The sequence below is a fragment of the Odocoileus virginianus genome, chromosome 4 (genome assembly GCF_023699985.2).
Source record: "Odocoileus virginianus isolate 20LAN1187 ecotype Illinois chromosome 4, Ovbor_1.2, whole genome shotgun sequence".
Lineage (NCBI taxonomy): Eukaryota > Metazoa > Chordata > Mammalia > Artiodactyla > Cervidae > Odocoileus > Odocoileus virginianus.
This window is the reverse complement of record NC_069677.1, coordinates 25823169-25848083: the sequence shown is the minus strand read 5'-3', so window position 1 is coordinate 25848083 and position 24915 is coordinate 25823169. Positions and strand designations below refer to the sequence as shown.

The window sequence follows — 24915 nt, the reverse complement described above, 5'->3', positions numbered from 1 at the left end:
TATGAGAAGCAACTGAAAGGCCCTCCCAAGCGATGCAGTGAGTGGGCGGGAAACCACAAGTGGCCCTCCGGTGAAAGCAGGCACTTTCGGTTCTGCCTTAAGTGTTTGGAAGGAATGGGGTGGGGGATGGGGCCTGTCCCCCAGCCTGGTTAAGAGCATCTAAGATTATTTTCCACAAGAGGTGGTGGATCTGTGTCAGTACCTGCTTCCTTCTCTCATAAGCTGGGTCTCCATTTTTCTCTAAGATCTTGAATCTACTTCTGTATAAACCCAGAGACTCTACCAGCTGAGAGAAAACCAATCCCTCACTCATGAGGAATGAGTAGGAGTCAAAACTCAGTGGTAGACCACTGTCTGTCTCTGTGTGTATTCACAAGAAGTCGGAGACAGCCCTGCTCGCTGCTCAAGGCAGCCTTATCTGGCACCCTCACCTTGCGGGGAGTGGGGAGAGTATGGTCTAAAGAGTTGGGGCGATCTAGGGGTTTGAATCTGACCCTGCCAACTCAGCAGTTGTACAACCTTGGGTAACCTCTCTGAGCCTAGGTTTCTTCTGTTGTATAATAGGGATAATAATGCCTACTCCCAGTTGGTTTTTCTGGAACATGAATAATATTCAATGTCTTGGAAAGGTGACCTTTTCATCTCTTATCTCCTTCCTCTATTAATTAGATGAAGCAATGATGGTCTCTCAGAGCTGTGAATCCCAGTCTGGAGGAATACGCATATAAGCAGTAGATCAGAGGAATGATGGCTTAACTAACCAACTTTACATTAAAAAATTACCTTGCAATACTGTCTCAAGTTTGCTAAGGAGTTTTGAGTTTAAAAATTAGTACTTTTAAAATTTAAAGCATAAATCAGCTCTTAACAATATTGTAGCTGGTCATTTGGGGCTTCCCTGGTAGCTCAGTGGTAAAGAATCCACCTATCAATCCTGGAGACTTGAGATTCAGGTTTGATCCCTGGTTGGGAAGATCCCCTGGAGAAGGGAATGGCAACCCACTCTAGTATTCTTCCCTGGGCAATCCCATAGACAGAGGAGCCTGGTGAGCTACCGTCCATGGGGTGGCAGAGCCAGACATGACTGAGACTGAACGACTGAACACACATAGACGGACAACTCCCTTGAGCTCCTGGCAGCAAGTGGCTATAGCCTAATGGCTGTTGGATCACAGGTATTCTCCTTCCAGAGCGCCCTGGAAGGCTAAAATCGCTGATGACTCTGACATCCTTCTTTACTGATACGGCAGGAAATATTCTATTTCTCAAGTCAAAATACTGGATTATAATTGTGGATTTGTTTATTTCTCTTTGCACTTCTCTTTTTGCTTTGTGTATTCTGAAGCTCTGTTATTGATGTGTAAACACTTAGGCTTGGTATGTCCTCTTGATAGATTTACCACTTTATTATTTTTAAGTGATTTTTATTTTTGGTCATATTCTTTGTTTCGAGACTCACTTTGTTTTTATATTAACATAGTTATTCTTTCTTTTGATTAGTGTTAGTATGGGATATCTTTTTCCATCCTTTTACTTTTAATCTATTCCTGTCTTTATGTGTGTGTGTGTTAGTCACTCAGTCGTATCCAACTCTTTGTAACCCTATGGACTATAGCCTGCCAGGCTCCTCTATCCATGGAACTCTCCAGTCAAGAATACTGGAGTGGGTTGCAATTCTGTTCTCTCAGGAATATTTCTGATGCAGGGATCAAACTCTGGTCTCCTGCATTGCAAGCAATTCTTTACCATTTGAGCCACCAGGGAAGCCCTTGTGTCTTTATACTGTTAGATAAAATGAAGCATACTAAAATTTTTTTAAGTTTATTTGAGCAAAACTCAGTTCAAATTGGGCAGGGTCAAACCAGAAGTAGTTGGGAGAGCTCCACTGATAGAAGCTAGGGGAAAGACTTTTCTAGAGAAGAGGCAGAAGAAAGCAAGGAAATTATTTGATTGGCTCTAGCTTAAGTGGTTGCATTCTTTGAGAAAGTCAAGCTGGCTGTGTATGATTGGTTGTCTCTAGGTTTCAGTTTCTTTAGGCATTTCAGGCACAGGCTTTGGTTTGCTTACGTAGGCACTAAGACATTAAAGCCACCTCAATCTAAAGGCCTCCTTGGTTAACAATATTTAAAGTGGGTTTCTTGTAGGTCACAAGGGTGGTCTTTTTTCTTCTTCTTTTCTCTTTAAAATATTCAATTTGACAATAACCTCCTTTTAATTGGGGTGTTCAAACAGTATGATTGCTGATATCAGTTCAGTTCAGTCACTCAATTGTGTCTGACTATTTGCGACCCCACTAATCACAGCATGCCAGGCCTTCCTGTCCATCACCAACTCCCAGAGTCTACCCAAACCCATGTCCATCGAGTCAGTGATGCCATCCAGCCATCTCATCATCTGTTGTCCTGTTCTCCTCCTGCCCCCAATCCTTCCTAGCATCAGGGTCTTTTCCAAAGAGTCAGCTCTTCGCATCAGGTGGCCAAAGTATTGGAGTTTCAGCTTCAACATCAGTCCTTCCAATGAACACCCAGGACTCATCTCCTTTAGGATAGACTGGTTGGATCTTCTTGCAGTCTAAGGGATTCCCAAGAGTCTTCTCCAACACCACAATTCAAAAGCATCAGTTCTTCAGTGCTGTTTTCTTCACCATCCAACTCTCACATCCATGCATGATTACTGGAAAAACCATAGCCTTGACTAGATGGACCTTTGTTGGCAAAGTAATGTGTCGGCTTTTAAATAGGCTATCTAGGTTGGTCATAACTTTCCTTCCAAGGAGTAAGCGTCTTTTAATTTCATGGCTGCAATCACCATCTGCAGTGATTTTGCAACCCAAAAAAATAAAGTCTGCCATTTTTCCCACTGTTTCCCCATCTATTTCCCATGAAGTGATGGAACCGGATGCCATGATCTTAGTTTTCTGAATGTTGAGCTTTAAGCCAACTTTTTCACTCTCCTCTTTCACTTTCATCAAGAGGCTTTTTAGTTCCTCTTCACTTTCTGCCATAAGGGTGGTTTCATATGCATATCTGAGGTTATTGATATTACTCCCGGTAATCTTGATTCCAGCTTGTGCTTCATCCAGCCCAGCGTTTCTCATGATGTACTCTGCATATAAGTTAAATAAGCAGGGTGATGACAATATACAGCCTTGACGTACTCCTTTCCCAATTTGGAACCAGTCTGTTGTTCCATGTCCAGTTCTAACTGTTGCTTCCTGACCTGCATACAGGTTTCTCAATAGACAGGTCAGATGGTCTGGTATTCCCACCTCTTTAAGAATTTTCCACAGTTTGTTGTGATCCACACAGTCAAAGGCTTTGGCATAGTCAATAAAGCAGAAATAGATGTTTTTCTGGAACTCTCTTGCTTTTTTTATGATCCAGCGGATGTTGGCAATTTGATCTCTGGTTCCTCTGCCTTTTCTAAAACCAGCTTGAACAACTGGAAGTTCAAGGTTCATGTATTGCTGAAGCCTGGCTTGGAGAATTTTAAGCATTACTTTACTAGCATGTGAGATGAGTGCAATTGTGCGATAGTTCAAGCATTCTTTGGCATTGCCTTTCTTTGGGACTGGGATGAAAACTGACCTTTTCCAGTCCTGTGGCCACTGCTGAGTTTTCCAAATTTGCTGGCATATTGAGTTAAGCACTTTCACAGCATCATCTTTTAGGATTTGAAATAGCTCAACTGGAATTCCATCACCTCCACTAGCTTTGTTCATAATGATGCTTCCTAAGGACCACTTGACTTTACATTCCAGGATATCTGGCTCTAGGTGAGAGATCACACCATCATGACTATCTGGTCATGAAGATCTGTTTTGTACAGTTCTTCTGTGTATTCTTGCCACCTCTTCTTAATATCTTCTGCTTCTGTTAGGTCCATACCATTTCTGTCCTTTATCGAGCCCATCTTTGCATGAAATGTTCCCTTGGTATCTCTAATTTTCTTGACGAGATCTCTGGTCTTTCCCATTCTATTGTTTTCCTCTATTTTTTTGCACTGATCACTGAGGAAGGCTTTCTTATCTCTCCTTGCTATTCTTTGGAACTCTGCATTCAGATGGGAATATCTTTCCTTTTCTCCTTTGCTTTTCACTTCTCTTCATTTCACAGCTATTTGTAAGGCCTCCTCAGACAGCCATTTTGCTTTTTTACATTTCTTTTTCATGGGGGTGGTCTTAATCCCTGTCTCCTATACAATGTCATGAACCTCCGTCCATAGTTCATCAGGCACTCTGTCTATCAGATCTAGTCCCTTAAATCTATATCTTACTTCCACTGTATAATTGTAAGGGATTTGATTTAGGTCATACCTGAATGGTCTAGTGGTTTTCCTTACTTTCCTCAATTTCAGTCTGAATTTGGCAATAAGGAGTTCATGATCTGAGCCACAGTCAGCTCCCGGTCTTGTTTTTGCTGACTGTATAGAGCTTCTCCATCTTTGGCTGCAATGAATATAATCAATCTGATTTTGGTGTCAATCGTCTGGTGATGTCCATGTGCAGAGTCTTCTCTTGTGTTGTTGGAAGAGGGTGTTTGCTATGACCAGTGCATTCTCTTGGCAAACCTCTATTAATCTTTGCCCTGCTTCATTCTGTACTCCAAGGCCAAATTTGCCTGTTACTCCAGGTGTTTCCTGACTTCCTACTTTTGCATTCCAGTTCCCTATAATGAAAAGGACATCTTTTTTGGGTGTTAGTTCTAAAAGGTCTTGTAGGTCTTCATAGAACCATTCAGCTTCTTCAGCGTTACTGATTGGGGCATAGGCTTGGACTACCGTGATACTGAATGGTTTGCCTTGGAAACGAAGAGAGATCATTCTGTCATTTTTGAGATTGCATCCAAGTACTGCATTTTGGCCTCTTTTGTTGACCATGATGGCTACTCCATTTTTTCTAAGGGATTCCTGCCCACAGTAATAGATATAATGGTCATCTGAGTTAAATTCACCCATTCCAATCCATCTTAGTTCACTGATTCCTAGAATGTCGACATTCACTCTTGCCATCTCCTGTTTGACCACTTCCAATTTGCCTTGATTCATGGACCTAACATTCCAGGTTCCTATGCAATATTGCTCTTCATAGCATCGGACCTTGCTTCTATCACCAGTCACATCCACAACTGGGTATTGTTTTGCTTTGGCTCCATCCCTTCATTCTCTCTCGAGTTATTTCTCCACTGATCTCCAGTAGCATACTGGGCACCTACTGACCTGGAGAGTTCATCTTTCAGTGTCCTATCTTTTTGCCTTTTCATACTGTTCATGGGGTTCTCAAGGCAAGAATACTGAAGTGGTTTGTCATTTCCTTCTCCAGTGGACCACATTCTGTCAGACCTCTCCACCATGACCCTTCCGTCTTGGGTGGCCCCACACAGCATGGCTTAGTTTCATTGAGTTAGACAAGACTGTGGTCCGTGTGGTCAGATTGGCTAGTTTCCTGTGATTATGGTTTCAGTGTGTCTGCCCTCTGATGCCCTCTCACAACACCTACCATCTTACTTGAGTTTCTCTTACCTTGGACGTGGGGTATCTCTTCACAGCTGCTCCAGCAAAGCGCAGCTGCTGCTCCTTACCTTGGATGAGGGGTATCTCCTCACGGCCGCCCCTCCTGACCTTGAACGTGGAGTAGCTCCTCTCGGCCCTCCTGAGATTGCTGATGTAGTTACCTTTATATCTACCATCTTGGCAACTGTTTTCTATTTTTTCCTGCCCATTCTTGGTTTCCTTTCTCCTCTTTCTCTTATCAACTCTTGGTTAGTTACTTTTTAAAATTCCATGTTATCTCATCTGTTGACTTATTAGTTGTAACTGTCATGTTGTGACTAATATTATCTCATAAAGCAAAAACTCTCGTGTTTGCTTTAGAGTTTAGGGTATATATCTTCAAGGTATCACAGTGTACCTTCACATGATTTTATACCACTTCACACAGAAGAATCTTACAACAGTTTACTTCCATTTCTTCCCTCTTCACTTCTGTTGTCTTATCATACATTTTAATTCAGTAGATGTAATGAATCCCACAACATATTGTTATTCTATTTTTATTTAAATAATCAATTATCTTTTAAGGAGAGGTAAATGATAAGGGGGGGATAAGAGGCTTCCATACTTACTCATAGGGACTTCCCTGGAAGTCCAGAAGTTGAGACTCTGTCTTGCAATTCAGGGGATGTGAGTTTGATCCTGGGTTGGGGAAACTAAGGTCCCACAAGCTGCAGAGCAGCTCAGCTTGTATGCGGTGGAGCCCGAGTGCCACTAGAGAGTCCTGCACTGCAGCAGAAGATCTGCATGCTGCAACTAAGACCCGATGTAGACAAATAGATTAAAAAATAAATAAAATATTTTAAAAAATTCTTTAAATTTAAAAAAAAACTAACTCATGTGATTACCATTTCTTGCAGTCTTCACTCCTTTTGTCAGTTGTTGCCACAGTTACCCTAAGTACACCACATACATCAAATTACTCAAGTGTTACCTGTGTTTAAGGTATGGCCTTGCTTGCTCAAATGCTTTCTCAGTGTGTGCTCCACCTCAGCTTTAGGTCTTCCCTGGTATGTGTCAGAGTCTCTCCACGCTTTTTAGCTCTCCTGGCAGATTCCACTGTTACTGATAGTCACTGCTTGTTAGTCTCGTGCTGGGCACTAAGCCAGCAGGTGCTCTGTTCTGATTAAGTCTCAGTCAGGCAGGCACTCCGTCCCTGGGTTTCGAGGGAGTGTGACCTTCGAACTGTTTCTATCCTTCCCCCAGCACATATGCCCACCTCTCTCCCAGGATCAGAGGTACGGTTTTCATTCTGTTCTCTTTCCCCGACTGCTGTTGGGCTTACCAGCCTGTAAGTCTGTATTTATCACCCCTGTTCTTGAGCAGTTGGATCTGCTTTTGTTCTGTTAGAAATAGGATCCGAGTATTGTTTCCTGTATTTCCTGCAGCAGCTAGTATTCCTCTCTCCTGGGCTATGCCGGGAAGGATGCTTTCTCAGGACTTTCACTAATTTGTGTGTGTGTGTGTGTGTGTGTGTGTGTGTGTGTGTTAGAGTGCCCAGTTACACCACTCAGTCTGCTACTGAATGCAAATTTTCGTTACATCTGTGGATTTCAATTTTATCTTGCAAGCTCACACTAGGCCACTAACAAATTTAGCTGAACTCTCCTTGCCAACATGTAGCACTGCCTGCTCCACGTTGGCAAGAGCTGGACTTCTCTCTCTCTGTGCAGGTGCCTGTCTTTCCTTGGACTTCAGGTTATATGGCTGCCCTGTGAACTCAGCTCTCTCATGGTCCACAAAAGTTGTGAATTTGCATATTTTCCAGATTTTCTGCTCTTGCAAGTGTGGGGAAATTGCTCTTTCTAGCTTTCTCCATAGTATTATTGTTAATAGCTACATAGAATTTCATTGCATGTCAGTATAATACTTTATCAGCCAGTTTTTAAATTATTTAATATATTTTTAATTTATTGTTAACAAAATTTAGGAGCTTAAAACAGCAAACACTTGTTATCTCATGACCCTCTGGTAATAAATTCAAGGATGGTTTCCGTGGGTTCTTCTGGGTCTGGGTCTCTTATGAAGTTTCAGCCAAGATGTCAGCTGGAGCTGAAGCCATCAGAAGACTCGACTAAAGCTGGAGAATCTAACTTCCCAGGTAGCTCACACATGGCTGCTGACCAGAGGCTTCAGTTCCTACCACTCAAATCTCTCCTTCGGGCTGTTTCAGTGTCCTCTCCATATGGCAGCTAGCTTCTTCTCCAGTAACTAATCCAACAGGGAGAACAAGGTAGAATTCACAATGGCTTTTATAACGCAGTCTTGAAAGGCAAGGAGCATCACTCACACCACATTCTGTTTATTACAGTCACTAGTACAGCCACACTTAAAGGGAGGGCTATTTTACTGCACTCTTTGAAGGGAGGAGTCTCAACTTGTTGCAAGAAAAAGAGTGAGGTGCAGGAAAATGGTCACATCCCAGGTTACGTCTGAGTCCCTGAGACAGTCACCAAGTGTGGATTCTTGGCTTAGTGCAGGAAAAAATTCAAGAGCAAACCATAGTAAACTGAAAGAAGATTTGCTCAGGGAGGAAACATACCCCATATAGAGTACAGACCATCTCAGAAGGCAAGAGAGGAGAGGGAGGCACCAGGGTACAGTGTTGTCAGGTTTTACGGGGTAAATAATTTCATAGGCTGAGTGGGCTGAGTATTCCAGCTATTTGGGGGAAGGGGGATTTCCAGGAATTGGGCAAGTACCCACTTTTTGACCTATTAAAGGTCATCTTTGGAGCCATCATGGCACCTGCGATATGTCATTTAGAGTACTGATGTTACAATGAGCGTACACTGAGGCTCAAGTCAAGTGGAAGTCGACTCACCTGCCATCTTGGATCTAGTTGGTTCTGATCAGTTTATATCATGTCCTCAGGCCATGTCATTCTTTTGGAGGTTGTGCCCCCTTCCTGTTTCAAATTTGGGGATAAAATGTAACACTACCACATTAGGTTGCTTCCCATTTCTCACCACTCATTTTCCTCTTAAAAGTAAACCTAAAATGAGCCCTGTACATATAATTCTTTGTTCATTTGTATGAGTATATCATTAAAATAAATTTCTAGAAGAGGAATTGCTCGATCAAATAATATACTTGTTTTAAATTTTGAAAACTGTTACAAATTGCCTTCTAAAATGCTAGCACTAATTTACACTCCTACCAACAACACATGAGGGTGCTGGTTTTCCTATACCTTCTCCATCACTGGGTATTATCAAAGTTTTAAATGTTGGGCACTCTGATAATGAAAAATGATATTGTTTGGCCTCTTATCATCTATTTACTGGATTTTGAATTTTTTTCCTATGTATATTCACACCCTTTGCCTATTTCTTTTTCCATTGTTATTGATTTGTAAAAGCTCTTTATATAATACACCAAAGAATCTAGTCTTGTGCCACATGTTTTGAAAATGCATTTACCTTTTGAGTTTCAACTTTTCCTTTTTATACATATAAGTTTTTGCCTTTTGCATAGCTTAATTTGTCAAATTTTTCCTTTCTAGCTTCCGGTTTCAGTTTTTGCCTAGAAAGACTTTGTTCCATTCAAGGTTCTTTTTACAATGTTATGATTTTCATGATTTCTTTAAGCCACACATTTGAGCAACAGTGAAACCAAGAAAGACCCTGTGGGGCCACTGGGCATGGAAGCTTTTCAAACAGTTGCTATTCAGGGAAAAGGGGATGCAGAGGCAAGAGAGGAGCAGTCAAGAAACAATACTATAGCCTTGAGGCAGGGTCTTGGTTCTATCTTAAGGGATACACATAACAATATCTTTGAGCTCTTTATAGAACTGAAAATACCAGCAAATGGAAGATGTTAGCATTCCTCACCCCAGATTAAAGGAAACAGAGAAGCTCTTCAAAAGACTACCAAAGGCCAGACTAAAGGTATGTAGGTCCTGCACACACCCTAATCTTTATCAGTAACTCTGTCCTTAAATCATTGCTAAAAAACTCCTTACCAAGTCCCTCTGGGTTGGGGACACACAGTTTTTGAGAGGCCTGAGCCTGCTGTGTCCCCCTTTGACTGGCAATGCAGTAAAGCTATCCTTTTCTACTTCATCCCAAACTCTTGTCTTAGAGATTTGATTTGGCATTGGTGCACAAAGGCTGAGTTTTGGGCATCAATATGAATGATTATAAGGGCTGAGATAAACTTATTATTGTTTTTTCCATATTGCTATCCAGAGGTCCAAATACCACTTTTACACATAATTTATCTTTTTGGTTCAGAACTAATTTGAAGTGCCTTTTTTTTTTGTAGTGTAAATTCTGAGATGTATTTGGGTCCATTTCAAGATTTTCTACTCTGTTCCTTTTGTTAATTTCCATGGTAAATGGTCTCTGGCAAATTAAAATATTATGGTTGTTGTTGAGTCTCAAAGTTGTGTCCAAGTCTTTGCAACCCTATGGACTGTAGTATGCCAGGCTCCTTTGTCCTCCACTATCTCCCCAAGTTTGCTCAAATTCATGTCCATTGAGTCTGTGATGCTATCTAACCATCTCATTCTCTACTGTCCCCTTCTCCTTTTGCCTTCAAGCTTTCCCAGAATCAGGGTCACTTCCAATGAGTCAGCTCTTTGCATCAGGTGGCCAAAGTATTTGCGCTTCAGCTTCAGTTATCAGTCCTTCCAATGAGTATTCAGGGTTGATTTACTTTAAGATTGACTAGTTTGATCTCCTTGCAGTCCAAGGGACTCTCAAGAGTCTTCTCCAGCACCACAGTTCAAAAGCACCAATTCTTTGGTGCTCAGCCTTCTTTATGAACCTACTCTTACATCCACACATGACTACTGGAAAAACCATAACTTTGATTATAAAGGCCTTTGTCAGCAAATTGATATCTCTGCTTTTTAATACATTGTCTGGATTTGTCACATCATTGCTTCCAAGGATTGGATGTCTTTTAATTACATGACTGTAGTCACGATCCTACAATTCTTGCTCTTAATAACAGCCATATTTGAAAAGCTTATTCATAAAAACTGCTGCCAGATTAAAGATGCAGTTGACAAATATTTTATAGAGGATTGGTGAAACTATATTTTTAAAAGCATTCTATTCTTATTTGACAATGAACTTGGAATTCAAGAGACACTTAATGTTTGTTGCTGTTTTTGTTCAGTCACTAAGTTTTCTCCAACTCTTTGCAACTCCATGTGCTGCAGCATGCCAGGCCTCCCTGTCCCTCACTATCTCCCAGACAAATTCATGTCCATTAAGTCAGTGATGCTATCCAACCATCTCATCCTCTGCCAACCTCTTTTCCTTTTGCCTTCAGTCTTTCCTAGTACCAGAGTCTTCTCCAGTGAGTCGACTCATACTTGACTGATAAGCAAATGCTAGTGTGGTAACTTAGACTCCTTGCCTAAGAGTCAGAAGACCTGGATTCTAGTTTCTCCTCTGCTGCAGGCTGGCTGGGTTACACAGACACACAGCAGTAAAGCTGTAGCTGGGCAGTGGCTTCTCAACCCCTACTGGAGCTCGGTGTGGCCATTCAACACAGCTTTCACTAAGGGTATATAAGAAAATATTTTTTGTGCTACTTGCAGGCTGGGCCTTAAAACATTGCATATACATATCCCCCAAGTTCTTTTTCCTTCCTGCAAGATGGAAGCTGGATATTCCTGAAATTTGCTTTTGACTGTGTAGACCAAGACAATGCTCTAGGGGATGGTAGAAAAACCAGAAAGGAGGAACCTGGACACCAAATGATCATGTGAAGCAGAGCAGACTGCAAGCTCAACCCAGGCTGTTTCACAGACAGAAATACTCTTTAGTCACTATATTGCTGGATCTCTTTGTTATAGCAGAATCTTTCCTTTTACTAATACACATTGGATGGTGTATTTCACAAAGAAAAGGGTTCTGTGGTCAAATAAGTTTGGGAAATCATGAGTTTAACAAAAATATACAGACTTTCTTCTCGAAAGAGTTCTCAGCTCCTTTAATTTACTAGTTCGGATAAACCAAGACAGTAATATGTACTACTTGTAAAGTATATTTATTTTTAGATAATTCTTTTTCATTGTAGGATTAACTCATTGAACTCTTACATTCTTCTGCCTATTCTGCAAAATATACTCTGGGAAATGCTGGTTTAGAATATCTCTAACTTTTCTAATCATTTCATAATGCATGGTTGTTCTTTACTGTGGACACAGACTCTGGCCAGATTTTACAGTTCCTATACCAGAGCACTTTCACTGGGGCTACAGCATTCTTTGCCAACAAAGGTCCGTCTAGTCAAGGCTATGGTTTTTCCAGTGGTCATGTATGGATGTGAGAGTTGGAGGGTGAAGAAAGCTGAGCGCCGAAGAATTGATGCTTTTGAATTGTGGTGTTGGAGAAGACTCTTGAGAGTCCCTTGGACTGCAAGAAGATCCAACCAGTCCATCCTAAAGATCAGTCCTGGGTGTTTATTGGAAGGTCTGATGCTGAAGCTGAAACTCCAGTACTTTGGCTACCTCATGCGAAGAGGTGACTCTTTGGAAAAGACCCGGATGATGGGAGGGATTGAGGGCAGGAGGAGAAGGGGACGACAGAGGATGAGATGGCTGGGTGGCATCTCCGACTCGATGGACACGGGTTTGGGTGGATTCCGGGAGTTGGTGAAGGACAGGGAGGCCTGGCGTGCTGCGATTCATAAATGGGGTCTCAAAGAGTCGGACACGACTGAGCGACTGAACGACTGAACTGAACTGTACAGCATTCCCAATCTTAAGCAACCTGCTGAAATGACGCCCTCTAGTGGGCAACAGGGGACATGATGAATTGAGCAACTAGTATTCATGAAAGGAGGCTGGAGGATTTATCTGAAGGTTTTGGTTCATCTACCTAAATAGAAAGATGACACAAATTTCATTCACAGAAGATTCAGCCTCTATTATTTTTCTGGTTTTTAAGAAGTCTAAAAATTTCAAAATTGCATTTCAGTTGCAGTAGCTGCAGTTTACCATCTTCCGAACACTTCCATAACCGGCCTCATCACATAGCGGCAGACTCGTGTGTCACACAGCGTTGTCATCATCTATTTCCACATCTGACTCCCCCAACTGGACCCAGGGACCTCTTGCTCATCTTCACAACTCCTTGGTCTTTCCTGATGCCAGCAGAGAAGTTAAAATCGTCATGATATCTGATTATCACTTTTCCCCCCCATTGAAATTTCCAGTAACTGGATAGTACTTCCTTATATTAAATTCTTTCTGTTAAAATAACTAGTATAGTGTTTCTCTTGATTGTATCCTGATTCATGGATTAAATAATTCTAAAGAAATACTAAATAATTCTGTAAATAAAACTGAAAATAATGAAAAATACAAAATAGAAAAAAACTTGAATGACAAAGACATGACTGAAAAGAAACGACTGAGAGAAAGTAACTCTGAAAATAACTTAAAAACTAAATATCTCAAAAGTTCTGAAAGTAAGAGACTCAAAATATAATGCTTAAGATGCAACAACTGAAAATAATTTAAAACCACATATTAATAACTAAAACTCTCCAAACAAATGAATGTAAAAATAACCCAGACTCTAAAATAAATGAAAATAAATTACTGTGAATATAGGTAACTCTAAAACTAAATAACTAGGGAGAAAGCCCTAAAATAACTACAGGTATTGTATTCTGAAAATAAATAAAGCAATTAAAAAACTTCCAGTGAATGTTTACTAGTCAAATAAGTAGCTGTAAAAATAAACAATCCCCAAATTGCCAATAATTAAGAATAGAATAAACATGAAAATAACTCAGATATTAACAATTGCAAAGATAGATAATTAAAAATAAATAATGCTAAAGGTAACTAATTTGTAAATACATAACTCAAAACAAAGTAACTATAAATGAGTAACTGAAAATAACTCAGAAACTAAGGAACCAAGTAAGACCAAATAGTTATAAACAGGTAGCTTCAAAGCTATTAGATTAAATAAAGAAAAAACTAAAAACAAAATGAATATTAACTAATAAAACTAAAATTACTGAAGATAAATGAAGCTAATTTAAAAACTAATAAATCTAAACGTAAATATCTCAGAAGTTAACTTGTAGCCAGCCTTCACTAAAAGGAAACCCTGGAACAAAGTAACGCAAGTATCACAGTTAACATTCTCTGGGGATTTGGGGAGAAGAGCGCAGGGCTGCCCTGTGGAGTTTGAGCGGCTCGGATCAGAGGTTCTCAACCTAGCTCTCCACTCCCGCCCCAGCAGAAATTTGGCAATGTCTGAAGGCATGTTTTGATTGTCTTAATTTGGGTGAGTTGGGTGGGAGGTGTCTCTGGCATCTAGGGGATAGAGGCCAGAGATGCCCCTAAACATTCTACAATGCCCAAGAGAGCCCCCATAGCAGTTATCCCAAAGTCAAAAGTGCCAACATTCAGAAACCCTGGGCTCAGCTCTCCAGGACTGGATCCCTAACCTCCGGAGGCGCACGTGTGGAGCAGCTAGAGATTCTCCGCGAAGTCCGCACTCTAGGCGCGTCTAGAGGGGCGCAAGGTTTTCCACGGACTCTGCGCCCTGTCCCTGCGCGGGCGCGTATCGGCATCTGCAGGTTCTCCAAGGGGTCTGTTCCGAGGCCCTGGGCTCGCGCGGCAGCGCGTAGAACAGCCCGAGGCTCCCCGCGCAGACGTGGACCGCTCCTCAGGCTCCGGGGAGATGGTCCAGTCGCCCCCTGGCAGGACAGCGGATCTGTGGGCTGTGACATCCCTTTGCTGCTTCTGCTCCGCGCCCACAGAAGCGACTCCACGGAATACAATCGGCCGGGGCTGCTCGGTGGTCTGGAAAGAGTATCAGTTCTCCGCGGAGGGCGGCCTCAGGCTCCCTTCCTGGGCCCGCAATGCCTCAGCTCGGGGGAAACTGGCCTCCCCAACAGGGGCGAGCAAGCCAGTAGACATCCCAAGGCTCTCCTCAGTTTTGTTCATGGCCCTGAAATTCCAAGAAGAAAGTCAGAGGAGCAACTGCTAACAAATTGGCTTACTTTTCTTTCCGCTTTCCACTCACGTGTCCTCCTCTTGGCAGCCCTCTTTCTCTCCCCGGATGCTTTCTCCCTGCTGCTGACCAGACTTGGAGGTCTCGTCGTAACTGTCATCCAACCGAAAAAGTCCCGAGAGCTGGAAGGGAAGGGACAGCGATGCAGTGTTGGGGAGGTGGGTCAGATGCACACAGCGATTCCCGCTGGCAGGGTGGGGCCACCCCAACTCTCCCACGGGGTCACTCAGGTCCCACAGCAAGAGCCCCTAATTCTGGCCGAAACCAGCGCATGCTACGGAGCTGGTGATGCGGCACATGCTGGGCTGGGCATGGGGGGTGGCGGGTGGGGAGTGGTGTGGGAGCCACCTTGCAGATCCAGTGACCTCAGCTTCCTTGATTAAGCCGGGTCCTTATGGGCGAGAATCGTGAAAGGAGGACGAAAGGAAAAGGGGAGAGAAAGAACGGGCAGTAGACGCTGATGAACAGGAGTGAGGGAGAATACGAAGGAAGTAAGAAGGAAATAAGTTACGCTCAGGGCACTGTTCTCCTTTTCCAAATCTTCTGCACCTTCACAATTGACAGAAGTTTCCATGGAGATACACTCCCTGCTTGAGCAACCTTAGAGAGGGAAGGGAAGAATTTGGCCTGCTGTGGGGGAGGGTGTGGGAGGACATTCCCCTCCCCCCCCACTCCCCCACTCCGTCCCCTCCCCCCTAGCCCAAGGGCAGGATAGAGTGGGCAGCACAGGTCCCCAGAAACCCATTCTCCCCATCTCTCCCTCCTCTCCCAGGATAAGACTGCTTCCCCTGGACCAGGAGGAGGGTACCTGTTCCCGCTCAAAATTCTGTAACTGTGACTGAGAAGACGTGTCCACATGGTACTCACAACTCCCTGTCCTCCAAGAAAAGTCATTGTCTTTTTGTCTTGAGGACCCTCTTGCCTCCGCTCCTTCCCGCCCTCCTGTCATCCTGACCTCCTTCTCTCCGCTGATAACTGCTTGTTTCCCATCTCCTTGGCAGGCTCTGCCAAATGTCACTGCTCTCCCGGAGGGAGAATGAGAGGGATAGTAAGAACATCCTGCCTCTCTCTCCAGTGAGATTCATTTACCAGTTAGCAGCACCACTGTGCACCGGTCCTGCCAGGCCTGTTAAAGACACTGTGGGCAACAGCCACTCCCACCAAACACTGAGCCTGCTGTGTCTGCTGGGATGTCAGGCATTTACCAGAAGTGAAGCCTCACACAACTGTATGGACCTTAGCCCTATTTTACAGATGAGAAACTGAGATAAGAGGTTAATCATGAGGTTGAGTAAATTCTCTTGGCCTGTAAACACTGCATGAAAGTGAGTGAAAGTCACATCCAACTCTTTACCACCCCATGGACTATACAGTCCATAGAATTCTCCAGGCCAGAATACTGAAGTGAGTAGCCTTTCCCTTCTCCAGGGGATCTTCCCAACCCAGGGATCGAACCCTGGTCTCCTGCATTGCAATTTACCAATTGAGATATCAGGGAAGCACTGTAAACACTGCAGCTGGAATCTATACTTTTTTTTTTAAAATCACACAGCTTGGTTTGTGAAATCTTATGTCCCCAAACAGGGACTGAACCCAGGCCCTGGGCAGTGAGAGCTCAGAGTCCCAATCACTGGACTGCCAGGGAATTCCCTACACGTTCCTACTCTTTACCCTATGCTCTAAAAGACATGATCCCTGTCCCCACAGTGCTGCCAAGTCAGCTTAGGTAGGTGAGCATCTGCAGAATGAGCCCACCCAACAGAGCCCTGGGTTGAGCATCAGCTGAGTTCCAGATCCTTCAGGAATCTGTGTACAGGAGAGAGTTTTTAGTTCAGGTTAGAATTCAGGGAGAGGGCTTTGGGGCGAGGCCCTCTTCTGGGCAGAGGACTGGCAGAGGAGAGGGAGTGGAAGGAGACTGCAGTTGAGGTGGGGTGGGGTGGGGCACAGTATCTCTGGGAGCAAGCAGCCAGCAAGTGGTAGCTCCCAACCTACTGTCTGGAGGCCCCCCTAACTGTGTTCTGAGGCCTGGGGTCCTCCCCAGAGGAGGGCAGTGGGCGCTGTGCAAGCAACATGGGAAGCAGCGGGGCAGCCTCCGGAAACCCGATGCAAGGGCACAGGCTGGTTTAATTCTGGCTCCTGGGAGGCGGTGGGGGGAGCAGAGGAGAGCCTGGCCCTGGGAGGTGCCTCCCACTGCCCTCCTCCTGATGTGACTTCGGGTCATTCACAGGAACCCCCAGAGACGCTTCTTTAGAGTGATCATCCAGCCTGGGTGCCTTAGGCCAGGGGCAGACAGTGAGGACAGAGGGATGGTGGTCGTGCTGGAAGGTTATTAGGGAGGAACAGAGCAGCCATGTTCTTGACCAGCCCTGTGTGACCCAGAGCTGTGTCTCCAGAGGCCGAGGTGTGAGTGATCCAGACAATGCCAGGCGCTAGGGACCCCAGAAGGACACCAGAGGTACCACTGGGGATGGGGCTGGGCCCCGAAGCCTCATCAGCCATAGAACATGGGCAGCCAGCCTGGGGTGATGGCAGGCTGGAAGGAAATATGGGAACTGAAATCCCTGAGGACAAGTTCCAGCCATTCCTCAGGGTAAGCAACTCCTGGGGTGATATGACGACCTGGTGCTGGGCCCCTCTCTGCTGCCGGCCCTGCAGGATGGGTGCGGGCAGGGGGCTTCTGTCACCCACATTCTCCTCACAATACCCTTGGAGGGAGAATTTCTTCTGAGGCAAACCACATCTGCCCTGGGTGGAGCCCTCACATGTCTTCTTCATGGGCCCTGGGCTCTGACAGTAGGAACCACATCCTATTCACCTAGCCTCCCCTGTGGCTCCTGGAAGGAACCCAGAATTCTTAGAATCCAGAAGCCTTGGAGAACATCCCTCAGTCAAAGCCCCTGGTTGTGCAGGGGAGGAAGGTGCAGCTCATGGGCAGTCTTTTACTGTATCTTTGTCATTTCCATATTGAATCCCTTTCTCCTAGATTCACTGGCCATGGACTCTGTGGTACTAAGAGTCTTGGGTACTAAGTCTTAGTACTCAAGTGGCAACACTGAGGGGACCCCAGAATCAGTCTGGCATGTCCCAGGCACCTCAGTGAATGAATGAGAGGCCCATCGCCTGGGGTAGGAGCAGGGGCTTTGGAGGCAGTCAGACCTCCAAAGTTTTGACTTTGCCCCTCATTCACTAGCTGTGTGATCTTGGGTAAGCCACTTAAACTCTCTGAGCATCAGTTTCCTTGTTTCTAAAATAATAATATTTATTTTGCAGTGTTGATGTAAGAATTAGCAAAAGTGTTTATAAAGCAATATGGAATTTAATAAATAACACTTGTTATGATTACTGTTCATAGTAATTACAATAGTACTAAAGAGAACATCTCAGAACTGCTCTGGGCACTCCAGTGTGCTATTATCACTCACATTTTGGGGATATTTGTCTGCCATTGTCTTCATCTTCATAAACTTCTGAGAGAGGAAACATTATAAAGGTTAAAAAGGGCTTTAACAGGAAGCAGAGCACAGGCACACACACACGCACACACGAAAAACCAAGCCGAACACACAGACCCTTGACAAATATTTAGTTTGAGTACAGCAAAATTTCAAGTGATAGTTGTATTCTTGGAAAATGAACAGAATGACCCTGGTACCAGCCCAGGTCCAGCAGTATGTTGGGAAGGTTTACCCTGAGTCTGGGACACTCCCAGTCCGTGTACAGAATGAGCGTAAAGAGTGTTGGTGGAGAAGGACAGGAAGAATAGAACAGGTGGGTCATGAAAATTCATGCTGATAAGGACGGGTGTATTTTCTTTTCCTTCAGTGAATGATCTCTATAGCACATGCCACATAAATCCTAAAATATCTAGGGAGTTTAGTTTTAGCACCTAGTTTTTAAAATCCTGATCTTTTATTTTGCTTAAAAAATGAAATTTACTAACAAGTGAGCCCATTAGTGAGTTTAAACTGTCTTCTTCAGATACATGCATATGTATGGCTGAGTCCCTTCACTGTTCATCTGGAACTATCACAACATTGTTAATTGGCTATGCATGCTTCCTAAGTCAGTTCAGTAATGTCCAACTCTTTGCGACCCTATGGACTATAGCCCTCCAGGCTCCTCTGTCCATGGGATGGATTCTCCAGGCAAGAATATTGGAGTGGGTTGTTACGCCCTCCTCCAGGGGGATCTTCCTGACCCAGGGATCAAACCCGCGTCTCTTATGTCTCCTGCATTGGCAGGCAGGTTCTTTACCACTAGCACCACCTGGGAAGCCCATTAATTGCACCCCAATACAAAATAAAAAGTTAAAATAAAGAACACACTTTTCTCACAAACTATATTTGAAGATAAAATTAGGGCTTTCCCCTTGCTGTCCACTAGGTGGCATAAAGGGACAACTGTAGGTCCTGCTAGTTCAGGGGCGGCTCTTACACCATGGACTCCGAAGAGGTAAACTATTTCTTTTTTTTTAAACTGGAGTTTCCTTTATTCCTCTATTCCTTTAAAATAACTATCTCTATCATATAAGTTAAAGTATATCATTTTCATTTGGGGGCTGGGGAGTAGAGAGCGACCTTAAAGCAATACGTAAGCCCCAGAGCTTTCCTTCCCTTCCCTGAAGGAGCAAACATGGGTAACTAATTGCTATTCAATATGCTAACAGCAATCTAGGCACCAGCCTAAGAACTTCATCTAATTCTCACAACAAGACCATACAGTATCACTTCCATTTTGTAAAAGAATAGATGAGAACAATGTAAGCACAAATAAGTTAAATAATTCATACAGAGATGGAGTTGAAGTCTGTTAGTCCTCAGTGCTTGGACCCCTAACTGTGTGCAGTGTTGATAATGTGCTCTTTCTCTGCCTTCTAGGAGTCAACTAGTGGGGTCATGTTCTGCCTAATTCATCCCAATAGCTCTCCAGAGCTCATGACAGGTGAGATCTCCAGGGTGCTTGCACCGGTACTAGGTTGGATTAAGATCTTTTGCTTGGTGCCCCAGAGTATGAACTTGGACACCTACGATGTGATCTCTATCTGAAGTGTCCATTTCCTTTGCATACCTGTCTCTGGCCAGGTTTTCATTCCAACCCCAAAGAAAGGCAATGCCAAAGAATGTTCAAACTACCGCAAAATTGCACTCATCTCACACACTAGCAAAGTAATGCTCCAAATTCTCCACTCAAGGCTTCAACAGTATGTGAATCAAGAACTTCCAGATGTTCAAGGTGGATTTAGAAAAGGCAGAGGAACCAGAGATCAAATTGTCAACATCTGTTGGATTATAGAAAAAGCAAGAGAATTCCAGAAAAACATCTACTTCTGCTTTATTGACTACACCAAACTCTTTGACTGTGTGAATCACAACAAACTGTGGAAAATTCTTAAAGAGATGGGAATACAAGACCACCTTACTTACATCTTGAGAAATCTGTATGCAGGTCAAGAAACAACAGTTAGAACTGGACATGGAACAATGAACTGGTTCCAAATTGGGAAAGGAGTATGTCAAGGTTGTATATTGTCACCTTGCTTATTTAATTTATATGCAGAGTACATCATGTGAAATGCCACACTGGAGGAAGCACAATCTGGAATCAAGATTGCTGGGAGAAATATCAATAACATCAGATATGCAAATGACACCAACCTTATGGCAGAAAGTGAAGAGGAACTGAAAGTCTCTTGATGAAAGTGAAAGAGGAGAGTGAAAAAGCTGGGTTAAAACTCAACATTTAAAAAAACTAAGATCATGGCATCCGGTCCCATCACTTCATGGCAAATAGATAAGGAAACAATGAAACAGTGACAGACTTTATTTTCTTGGGCTCGAAAATCACTGGAGATGGTGATTGCAGCCATGAAATTAAAAGACGCTTGCTCCTTGGAAGAAAAGCTATGAAAACCTAGACAGCATATTAAAAAGCAGAAACATTACTTTGCCAACAAAGGTCCATTGAGTCAAAGCTATGGTTTTTCCAGTAGTTATGTATGGAGTGAGAGTTGGACTATAAAGAAAGCTGAGCGCTGAAGAATTAATGCTTTTGAGCTGTGGTGTTGGAGAAGACTCTTCAGAGTCCCTTGGACTGCAAGGAGATCCAAGCAGCCCATCCTAAAGGAGATCAGTCCTGGGTGTTCATTGGAAGGACCGATGTCGAAGCTGAAACTCCAATACTTTGGCTACCTGATGCGAAGAACTGATTCATTTGAAAAGATCCCGATGCTGGGAAAGATTGAAGGTAGGAGGAGAAGGGGACGACAGAGGATGAGATGGTTGGATGGCATCACTGACTCAATGGACATGGGTTTGGGTGGACTCTGGGAGTTGGTGATGGACAGGGAAGCCTGCTGTGCTGCAGTCTATGGGGTCTCAGTCGGACACAACTGAGCGAATGAACTGAACTGAATTCTGGCCAAGAGGAAGGGAATCACTCAGAAGCATTCAACTGCTTTCGTTTTCACATACTCTCACAGTACTTTTCATTTATTTTTGTTTCTTTGTTTTTAGTGCATATTTTGTTGTGGACGTGAGTTTGAGCAAACTCCAGAAGACAGTGAAGGACAAGGAAGCCTGGCATGCTGCAGTCTATGGAGTTGCAAAGAGTTGGACATGACTGAGTGACTGAACAACAACGAATTTTGTTGTCAGAATCCCTGACAGTTACTAGAGCAGCCTGATCCTGCTGCCTTAGACTTTCAGGGCTGCTAGAAGCTGGGGTCAAAGAAACTTCACAGTTGGGAGACTATCACCTAGCTTAGCAACCAGCTGCCCTCTGAGGTGTCTAGTTGGGTTTAGCTGAAGCCTTGCCCATTTAATCAGAGATTTAGTGAGAATTTTCCCATAAGTATAAAATATAAAGCCCACCAGACAAAGGAAACAGTTGTCATGCTCCAGGAAGTCCTTGATCCTGATCATTAAGAGGCGGTCAGCCTGCTACCTTACAGAGGCAGAGAGGAACACATCTGGTGCTCCTGTCATCCACCAGGACATGTCCTAGTACTTCCCTGCCTCACTGTCACTGTAAATGGGCAAGTAAAAGGACAAAAGCCAGACAAGAGTCTGGGACACCCACTATGTATGCCACCAGTGAAGTGCCAGATGAGAGGGAAAGGAATGTAGAAGGGATGTGGAGGGAGATAATGACTTAAGGGCACAACCTAAGGACAACTTCAGCAGCAGGCAGCAGACATAGATTTAACTAGGACTCTTACTATGTCCACTGGTGGAAATGTCCCCCCTTGGGAATTAAGGCCTTCAGACCCACTGGGGCTGAAGTAGAAGGAATGGGAGGACGAATTCCCCATGTGGGTCACTTTGGGTGTGACAATGAATAAGGTCACAACTCATTCAACCTCTTGGCTCCCATATCCATATATTCTGCCTCCTGGGGTCCTGGTGCCATAAAGTGGCAGTTGGTTTAAGGTGTATACTGCATCTTGAGGTTAGCACACCAACGCTTCAGTCTCATGTTCAAACTGCTGCTCACAGGTGCCTTCAAGAGGCTCTATCAGGTCAGCAGCATCTGAACATGTGGTAGGATCAGTCCTGTGGTCACATGCCCATGGCTGTTCCTCTTTTGCCAGAATGAGTCTCTCATCAAAGCACTGTTCTATTCTCAGGGTTGCAAACTGATGCAGAGAGAGTAGGACAGGCAGAGGTGTCAACCCCACTCATGGTGAATCACTGTAGTCTCCAGCCTAGAGGGCCTGATGAAATCACCTGTTCTCCTCAAGGGCTCAGCGTGGGTCTCTGTGCTGGCAGTCAACACTGGCAGCAGTAGACTGGTCTTGATGATAGAGAGCCCATCCTGCTGGGATCATGCACAGCCTTCCATTCTACTGCCAAGACTTCTCCATTCATGAGCCCATTGTGCAGGTACTGGGGTGCCAAGGAAGAAGCTGGCTGACACCTGGCTAAGTCATCCAGTCAGCTTGGTTCTTTGGTAACTTCTCTGCAGTGGATGTTCTCTGGGGTTGTTAAAGCATGGAACAAAGATCCTCACATTTTGAGCTCATATCCATATGTCTATGTGCCTCTTCCCCAGTCAGATCATGTAATTTGATGCTAGTTATCATTCAAGAAGGGGTTGGGGAAGGGAGATGGGGATGTATCCTGAGGAGGGCAAGCACTGTCTTGCACTGTAAGTCCCCTACATACGAACCTTCAAGTTGAGAACTTTCAAAGATGTGAACATGCGTTCTCACGTCCAGTCACGTAAGTTAGTTCATGTCTCTGGCGTACATTGTTGCATGTGTATAGCCTCTGAAAGTAGATGTGCCTTTGGGGACTTCACTGTACAGTACTGTGTAGAGTACGGTAGGACAGTACCTTGATTTCAAGCCCAGGATGTCTGGAAGCAAGTGTAAAAGCAGGGGTCATGTAGCTGGTACTGCTAAGAAGTGCCAAGCAATAATGATGGAAACAAAAGTAAGAGTAGAGAGACAAGAGAAAGAAGTAACTGAAGAACCGAAGGTTTCACACTGCAGGAAATGGCAAGGGGATTTTCTTTATTTGAGGAGGCACTGTTAGATTTTAAGACACAGGATCCAAACCTAGAATGGTACACGAAGATTGCAGCAGCCATTCAGAATGCAATCTAGTGTTACTGTGTCATCTACAATGAAGAAAAAAGAGCTGCTACCCAGATATCACTGGATTGTTTTTTGAAGAGGGTAGATCAAATTTAATCCAGCAAGGAACCAGAACCTGTGCCATCAGTCAGGCATGAGTGAAATTGCCGTTTGCCTTCAATCTCCTGTTGCCGATGATCCTTCAGCTCGACCATCTCCCACCTCCTCTCCCTTTTCCAGTCAGTGATTCTTCTTCACAGTGACTCTTGTTGACTCAAAGCCAGCCCCTGTATGCCAACTGTTGTACTGTACTTTTCAAGGTACTGAGGTTTATTTTTTGTGTTTGTTTATGTATTATTTGTGTATAAAGTATTATAACCTATTACAGTACAGTATTATATAGCTGATTGTGTTAGTTTGGTACCTAGGCTGACTTTGTTGGACTTATGAACCAATTGGATATAACACTCTTAGAATGGAACCTGTTCATATTAGGGGACTTACTCTATGCCTTATCTGAGACTTCTGCATAATCTTGCAGGGAGGAGAAGGGCTGATTCTCCATCAAGGGGGAATGGCACCCTTCTGCCAGTCCAGGGGAACAAGGGCATGTGCCCAGATATTCTCCAGTTTTTCAGTTGCACATCTTCCTTATCAGGGCCCAACTTGCCTGCTTCATCTGTTGCCACTAGGGACCCCAAATAATCAGGCAGCAGACTTGCCTAGGCTGAGAATTCAGCCTTCTCTCAAGTATGCCCTCTGCTGTAGGTAATGAGGGGCTGAACACTGGAAAGAGGGCCTTCTGATTCTCACACTGTGCTTTAAATTGGCAGTTACTCTGAGTCTGCCACTGTCTTCACTCTCTTCAATGCACCAGTGGTACTTAGCAGTACCCTCCCGGTTCCACGTTCCTGATAGTTAATATCTTTCCCAAACCTCTCAAATGCTAGAGACACTGCACCTGCTGATGCATCCTTGTCGGCCTGTATCTGATCTCAGTTCACCACCGGGGAAGGCCTTAGCAATTGAACAGATACACAGGCCAGTATCCAGGACTCCCAACACTCTACCTACTGCAGTGATGCCTCTTTGCCATCTGGCCAGCAGTGACCCAACACCAGAGTCCCATCCTTTCTAGGACCTCTCCTGGTACTGTCTTAGGTCAGGTTTCCCAGAAGCAGATTGTTGAGGAGAAAGGGCGTTCAACTGAAATGTGTAAGGCAGTGAGGGCAGAAGATAGAGCAAGGAAGAAGCCAGTGCAGATGAAGGTCCAACCAAGGTCTAGCATCAGCCTGGTCACCTAAGAAATGCTGGGTGATGATGGCACCACAAGTGTCCCATCTCGAGGTAGAAGGGTTAGCTTTTGTGCCCTGAATCAGCCAGAAAAGCTGCCCCAGAGAGAGGCTGTAAGTGCTCACGTATTTCTTGGATGGATGGCTCTGGTCAGTTGAAGATCGCAACTGACTAACAAAAAGGATCAGGATGAGGTCTCAACAGCCTCTAATACACTACTGTGTGTGGGTTTTTTAAACTAAAAAAAAAAAAGTAGGTTTTATTTTTAGAGCACGTGTAAGCTTATGGAAAAACTGAACAGGAAGTACAGAGTGTTTCCATATGACCCTTCACCATTCTCTCCCCACAGTTTCTCTTACTATTTACATCTTGTGTTAGTGCAGTATGTTCATTAAAATCGATAAACAAGTGTTGACACACTATTACTAACTAAAGTCCATAGTTTACATTAGGGTTTACTCTTTGTGTTGTACCTTTTGTGGGTTTTGACAGATGTGTAAC

The 24915-nt window shown here is 44.0% G+C and overlaps 1 protein-coding gene across 5 annotated transcripts in view; it reads right to left on the bottom strand.

Annotated features, from left to right (window-relative positions):
- Positions 1-6911: 6911 nt before the first annotated feature.
- MCF2L2 (MCF.2 cell line derived transforming sequence-like 2) overlaps positions 6912-24915 on the bottom strand; it is a 269424-nt gene continuing 251420 nt past the window's right edge. For 4 of the 5 annotated variants that reach the window (XM_020879915.2, XM_070466334.1, XM_020879919.2 and 1 more), the window contains 4 exons: positions 17969-18013; positions 15058-15146; positions 14559-14668; positions 13205-14483 (listed from right to left, as the gene is read on the bottom strand). In XM_020879915.2, the coding sequence (XP_020735574.2) occupies positions 14348-14483; positions 14559-14668; positions 15058-15146; positions 17969-18013 (380 nt within the window). In that variant the 3' untranslated portion in view covers positions 13205-14347. Of the gene's footprint in view, positions 12655-13204; positions 14484-14535; positions 14669-15057; positions 15147-17968; positions 18014-24915 lie in introns of those variants that run through there. The other variant, XM_070466335.1, reaches the window with a different exon arrangement.